We start from the raw sequence: 7221 nt of genomic DNA on the forward strand, positions 1-7221 counted from the left end.
TTCTTATTTCTGGAGGAAAACCTGCCCTGGAAGAGCTCAGAGCCAATGGAAAAGCTCTGGAGAGAGTCCCTTGTGTCCCATCATCGATGCTCGTGGGGACACATGGGGACACCCATCCTGAGTGTCCCACCAGATTCCAGAGGCTCCCACTGGAGCAAAGGAGAGCCAGGAATACCCACAGCCACATTCCACACTCATTTTTCCACATCCAGTCCCCTGGGGCAAACCACGGCCAATTCCACCAAAGCAGGGAACGATCCCTGGATATTTTACATTTCCCAAAAGCAGGGAACGGTCCCTGGATATTTTATGTTTCCCCAAATGCATTGGGAATGTGGAACCACTCCCAGTTTTATCCCAAAGACGTAGAATTAATTGGTGGTTCCTGCTCCAAGTTACCTCTGGATATTTTACACTTCCCTGGAGGTGAATTTCCCTGCTGCTATGGAAACGCTCTCTGGCTTATCCCAAACACACGGAATTGGTGATTCCTGCCCCGAATCAGCTCTGGATATTTTACATTTCCCTGGAGACAGTAGGAATACTCCAGATGTGTCAAAACTCTGTAATTTATCCCAAACACATGGAACTGGTGATCCCTGCATTTCCCTGGAGATGATGGGAATGCTCCACATGTGCTGAAACACTCCCTGTTTTATCCCAAACACATGGGATTGGGGATTCCTGCATTTCCCTGGAGTTGATGGGAATGTCCCAACTCTTCTGAAACACTCCCAGTTTTATCCCAACGTAGGGATTTGGTGATTCCCGCTTCAAGTTACCTCTGGATATTTTACAGTTCCCTGGACGCAGTGAGAACGTCACATCTCTGACAAAACATTCCTTGTTTTTATCCCCAACACATGGAATTGGCAATTCCTGCATTTCCCTGGAGATGGTGGGAATGTCCCATCTGTGAAACACCCCCAAACACACGGAATTGGCAATTCCTACACCAAACCACCTCTGGAACCCTAAAACCACGAAACCACAACCCCTCCCTCCCCACCCACCCCCAAAACCCACCCAAACCCATCCATACTCCACCCTAACCAAACCACGGGAGCCACTCTTCCTTTACTTGCATTCCCAGCTGGAAAACCCGATGGGATCGAGCCCAAACTGGTCCCCCCAGTGAGCCACTTACTGGTTTTGACCTTGAGGGTGTAGGGGTTCTTCTGCTGGATGGTGTGGGTGAAGTGGAAGCGGGCGTTGCAGCTGTAGTCGGTCAGGGCATCCTGCGCCAGCACGTTGGAGAAGTAGAGGTCCCCGTTCTGGCCCTGGGACACACGCTTGTCCTGCGGGATCGGCTCCATGGCTGCAAGAGAATGCTGGGAATTCAGGATTTATGGAGGAGGGTAAGCACAGAGGTGAGGGCGACGTGTTAAGTTTTGACTTTCGTGATTCTGTGCTGCCCAGGGGTGCAGTTCTGAGCCTCGCATTAAGTGTCAGTCAGCTCTCTCCACAGGGTTGGTGGATGTTAGAGGGTAGAAATGAGCCAGGATACAGAGTTCTTGTCCATCACAGCATGAGAAGGGTCCCGGTTTATCCCTCTTTACAGCTCAGCCATCCTGACTCCAACCATTCACTGACTCTGCAGCAGCTCCTGCTGTGTGTTTCCCTTGCAGCCACTGACTGCTGGTTATTGCCTGATAAACTCTAACATCAGTGATTTCCTGCTGGACTGTGACTGCAATTGTTTCCTTACAGCCTCTGACTGCAGCTTTTACCTGGATGGACTGTGACTGCAGGGATTGGTGTGTGACCGTGACTGCAGGGATTGGTGTGAGACCGTGACTGCAGGGACTGGTGTGACTGTGACTGCAGGGATTGGTGTGAGACTGTGACTGCAGGGATTGGTGTGAGACTGTGACTGCAGGGACTGGTGTGACTGTGACTGCAGGGATTGGTGTGAGACTGTGACTGCAGGGACTGGTGTGACTGTGACTGCAGGGATTGGTGTGAGACTGTGACTGCAGGGATTGGTGTGTGACTGTGACTGCAGGGATTGGTGTGTGACTGTGACTGTGACTGCAGGGATTGAGGTGACTGCAGGGATTGGGGTGTGACTATGACTGCAGGGATTGGTGTGACTGTGACTGTGACTGCAGGGATTGGTGTGACTGTGACTGCAGGGATTGGTGTGTGACTGTGACTGTGACTGCAGGGATTGGTGTGTGACTGTGACTGCAGGGATTGCTGTGACTGCAGGTTCTAACAACAAGCTGTAACTGCAGACCCAGACTCACCCTCCAGCGATGAGCCTAAAGTAGGAGGAAGAGCCCTCAACTATACAGAAACTATCCTAAATTAGCAGAAAGTGCCCTAAATTAGGGGTTATGACCCAAGACTAGCAGAAAGTGTCCTAAGTTACCAGAAAAAATCCCTAAACTACCAGTAAGGACCAGTAAGGACCCCAAAATACTAAAATTACTTTAAACTAGCAGAAAGTGCCCTAAATTAGAGGTAATTACTTTAAACTAACAGTAATTAACCTAAACTAGCACCCATGATCCTAAACTAGCAGAAACCACCCTTATCCAGCAGAAATTACCCTAAATTATCAGAACCAACCCTAAAGTAGCAGAAAGTGCCCTTAACTAATAGAAATGACCATAAATTAGCAGAAAAACCCCAAACTATCGGGACCAACCCTAAACTAACAGAATCAACCCCAAGGTGACAGAACCAACCCCAAACTATCAGCAACAACCTCACCCATGGTTATTTGAAACCCCACAGGCCACGGAGCCACCATTCCCAGAATTCTCATCAGGAAAGGCTCTCCCAACTCACAGCTGCTCATCCAGAAGATGACGGGCTCGGGGAGGCCGGGAGGGGGATTGCACTGCAGGCTCAGTGGGGCGCCCTCATCCACCTCGATCACATCTACCTTCTCCTTGGGCCACAGCGGAGATTCTGCCACGGGGAGAAAAGGAAAGTGAGGAAAGGAGGGAAGGATTCCTGCGGAGTGATTCCCGCTGGATCCGGCCTTGTTTCAGAGTGAAATTCATCTGGGCATGGACAAAACTCCCTGGAATTCATCCCCTGAAATCCATCCCTGGAATCCACACCCTTAAATTCATATCTTCAATTCCACATCCTTAGTTCCATACCCTGAAATCCTTATCCTTAAATTCATATAATCAATTCCACGCCCTCAATTCCATGCCCTCAAATACATGCCCCAAACCCATCCCCTCAATCCATACCCCTCAAATCCATACCCCTAAATTAATCCCTGAAATCCACCCCCTTAAATTTGTATTCTTAATTCCATCCCCTCAAATCCATCCCCTGAAATCCATGTCCTCAAGTCCATATTCAAATCTATCCCTGAAATCCATCCCCTTAAATTCATATCCTCAATTCCACATCCTCAGTTCTGTGCCCTCAAAGCCATATCCTTAAATCCATACCCTTGAATCCACACCCTCAAATCCATCCCTGGAATCCACACCCTTAAACTGATATCCTCAATTCCACATCCTCAATTCCATGCCCTCAAATCCATGCCTTAAATCTATGCCCCAAACCCATCCCTTCAAATCCATACCCCTCAAATCCATACCCCCTAAATTCATCCCTCAAATCCATCCCCTTAAATTCATACACTTAGTTCCATCCCTTCAATTCCGTTACCTGAAATCCATGTCTTCAAGTCCATATTCAAATCTATCCCCTTAAATTCATCCATCAAACCTGTCCCCTTAAATTCATATCCTCAATTCCACACCCTCAAATCCATCCCTGAAATCCATCCCTTTAACTCATCCATCTAATCCATTCCTGAAATCCATCCCCTTAAATTCGTATCCTCCATTCCACACCCTCAAATCCATCACTTCCATCCTGAGCAATTCCCCATCAGCTCCAGCCACAACTCCACTCCTTCCCTATCTCCTGGACACACCTGGAGCCATTTGAGTGCTGGATATTCCCCCCCAAATCTCCCGTGGCCCTGCTCTGCTTCCTGGGAATCACTCACTGGAAACCTGGAGGTGGATTTTGCTGGAAAGGGCCGTCCCGTAGTCATTCCTGGCGAAGCACTGGTACTCGCCCTCATAGTCTTCGGGCCGACCCCCACTGTGGAAATCGATGACCAACGTCCCTGACCTCCTCCTCATGGACACTTTGGGATCCTTGGCCACATTAAAGAACTTCCCATTCCTCGTCCAGGAGAAGCTGGAATGGGAAGGAAAAGCTGTGTTTGGAACAGTTCCCCGGTGAGGTCGTTACCTGTGGGGTGCCAATGATGGGATGGTGAAGAGGTGTCTTGTCTCTCCCCTGACACCTCGACAGTAAAGGGCATGGCTTGGTAGCAGGATGAACCTCACTGACCCCTGTGAGTTCTTGCTTGCCTGAAGGAGTGAAGCAATGACAGCAGAAAAGAAAGAGGGAGGCTGTTCAGGGTTAACTGCTGGCTTTATTCATCAGGGTATCTGCCCCAGCAGACACCCCTCAGCAGAAGCAATGGGGAAGAAAGGCGAGGGAAAAAAGTGGGAAACCCCCAATGCAACACCTTTTATTGGGGAGAGGAACTCAGGGATGGGTTTAACTGGGGACAAATCAGGGGCCAAGGGGGTCTGGCTCTCCAGGTAAATGACACACATTGTAACAAATTAATAACTCGGGTGGGGAGACAGCTGAAGTCTTGTCCAATCACTTGGGGTCCTTACTGGAACTTTCCAGACTTCTTGGAGAGACCTCAAAGTGACAGACAAGACCCAGGGGCTGGATAACTTATGATTGACATATAACAGGGGTTGGGGTAAAACCAAAAAGGGTGGAACATGGGTGACATGGGGCAAACCATTACAACTTATAAAAAAGAACAAAAAACAAGTAACAAATACATACATAAAACTGATCAAACCAAAACCACACCACTACAGGATGGGCTGGGGAGAGAGGCTGGAGCGGCTGGAGCAGCTCCGGGGGATAGCAGAATCAAGGCTGGGAATGCACTCACATGGGAGTGGGATTGCCTTTGGCTTCGCATTCGATGAAGATGTTGTCCCTGGGATCCACGATGTAATCCTTGATGGATTGCTTGGTGATCGTGGGGGGCTGCGGCACTGCAGGGAAAGGGAAACCCGTGAGGAACTGGGGGAGATCCCTCTGTGTCATCCCACAGAAATTCCTGCTAGGATCTCAGCTCCTTTCCCCAGCTGGGTGTGTGATTTGGAAGTTGAATCCTGAGGAAATTCCTGTGAATTCCCTGAATTCATCACCCCCTGGAGCATCACAGTGCCCAGACTCCCTTTAGGTACCAAAAAAACCCCAAGACCCTCTCCATGTCTTGGTCTCATTAGGGAATGTCTCAGTTCCAGCCTCCTGTTCCCACAGAGTGAATCCAATTGGAATTCATCCTGGATCTGCAGCCCAGAAGGGGCAGGCCCAGGGATCCTGAGACATTCCTGGTGCAAGGAAGAGGCTCCAACCCCCCAGGATGACCCCAAAGGAGCTCAGACCTGGAATTCAGGAGGACAGGAATGGAAAAAGGGACACAGGAACCCCATGGCCAGAATAGGATCCTGCCCTGATCTCCAAACTGCAGATCCCATCTCCTGGGATGAAAAGCCAAGGCTGTTCCTTCATCTCCTGAAATCCAGGATGCTCCCAACTCATCAGGTTCAGGAGGAGATTCCTGCCCTTCTGCAAACCCAAACCCTGCAGGAACAACTTTTCCATGGCAAACAGAACCTGGCTCCTGCTCCAGGGACAGCACCAAGAGCTGGGAGCTCTTCCCAAGCTGCTCCAGCTTTTCCATGCCTTTCCCAACCTGGATGTGTTGGAAAAGTGGCTCAAAATGTCCTCCTCGTGCCACCACAGCCACCACCAGCCCCTGCTCAGGGACCCCAGAGCAGTTTTGGGGACAAGGACACGGCCACCCAGAGGGGAGGGAACACTTACATTGGCTCTGGATATTTGCTGTTATTCCCAAAGGGAAAGCATAGAGGGGAAAAAGACAGGAGGTTAATTCAGGAGCAGCCCCGTTCCCAGCACAGCCAGAAAACAAATCCAAGGAGTTTTTGCGGGCCTTGGAAACCTGACACGAAAACACTTTTCCTTCCAGTTGTGGAGAGGAAAACTCAAATGTAGAGGAGAAAATCCAAATGTGGAAGAGAAAACCCCAAATGTGGAGGAGAAAATCCAAATGTGGAAGAGAAAACCCAAATTTGGAGAAGAAAACCCCAATGTGGAGAAGAAAAGCCAAATGTGGAGGAGAAAAGCCAAATGTGGAGGAGAAAACCCAAATGTAGAGGAGAAAACCCAAATGTGGAGGAGAAAACCCAAATGTGGAGGAGAAAACCCCAAACGTGGAGGAGAAAACCCCAAACGTGGAGGAGAAAACCCAAATCTGGAGGATATAACCCAGATGTGGAGGAGAAAACCCAAATTTGGAGGAGAAAACCCAAACGTGGTGGAGAAAACCCAAATGTGGAGGAGAAAATCCACCTGGGATGTTTCCACCATCATCCCACCTCCTCCCCATCCCAGCATGGAATTTTTGGGAAGGAGCTGGAGAGGATAAATCCCAAACTTACAGTCCAGGGGCACCTCAATGGCACTGACGAGGTGCTGGAGGCAGAGGACAAAGGCAATTCCGGCACAGGTGACCTGAGATCTCCTCGGGATCATCTTGGAGCTTCCCTGGGTGGCCCCAGGACCTTGGGATGTCCCTTGGGGTGACTTTGAGGTGTCCCTTGGGGTGGCACGTACAGAGGGATCTTCAGCTGGAAAAAAAAAAAAACAAAACAAAACAAAAAAACACACAACCCCAAAGTCACATCACTGAGCCAATCCTGGTGTTTTCTTTCCCTTTGGAAACTTCGGGAATGCGGCATTCCCACCCCAAACAAAAAAAGGTGGGAATGGGGCCAGGAATGGTGTCCAGGATTTGGGGAACATGTGGGAACAGCTCTCCCGAGCCCGGGATTGTCCTGCTGGAAGGATTTATGGGGTTGTTTGGGCTCCAGTCCTGGAGTGAGTGCCCAGGGACCAGGAGAAAATTCCTGGCACTAGTGGGATCCAAATGGAGCCCGTGGGATGGAAGAAAAAGGGGATTTGATGTTTAAAAAGATCAATAATAATTTTATTTTATGCATTAAAAATATTGAGGAATATCCAATCCCTCCGGGCATCGGGATGAGCTCAGGGTTCTGGAGCCCTCCTTTGTTGTCCCAAAAATCCTGGAATTGATCCAGCAGGATTCTA

At 49.5% G+C, this 7221-nt stretch overlaps 1 protein-coding gene across 5 annotated transcripts in view; it reads right to left on the reverse strand.

Annotated features, from left to right (window-relative positions):
* The window catches only part of NFASC (neurofascin), a 71786-nt gene extending 64913 nt beyond the window's left edge, over positions 1 to 6873 (reverse strand). For 3 of the 5 annotated variants that reach the window (XM_083878570.1, XM_083878567.1, XM_083878566.1), the window contains exons 1-6: positions 6552 to 6873; positions 5917 to 5934; positions 4973 to 5078; positions 3989 to 4185; positions 2797 to 2919; positions 1148 to 1318 (exon numbers count right to left, since the gene is read on the reverse strand). In XM_083878570.1, coding sequence (XP_083734696.1) covers positions 1148 to 1318; positions 2797 to 2919; positions 3989 to 4185; positions 4973 to 5078; positions 5917 to 5934; positions 6552 to 6645 — 709 coding nt within the window. In that variant the 5' untranslated portion in view covers positions 6646 to 6873. The remainder of the gene's footprint in view (positions 1 to 1147; positions 1319 to 2796; positions 2920 to 3988; positions 4186 to 4972; positions 5079 to 5916; positions 5935 to 6551) is intronic. The other 2 variants (XM_083878569.1, XM_083878568.1) reach the window with 1 other exon arrangement.
* Positions 6874 to 7221: the final 348 nt, after the last annotated feature.

Source organism: Zosterops lateralis (genome assembly GCF_965231275.1).
Source record: "Zosterops lateralis genome assembly, chromosome: 26".
Classification (NCBI taxonomy): domain Eukaryota; kingdom Metazoa; phylum Chordata; class Aves; order Passeriformes; family Zosteropidae; genus Zosterops; species Zosterops lateralis.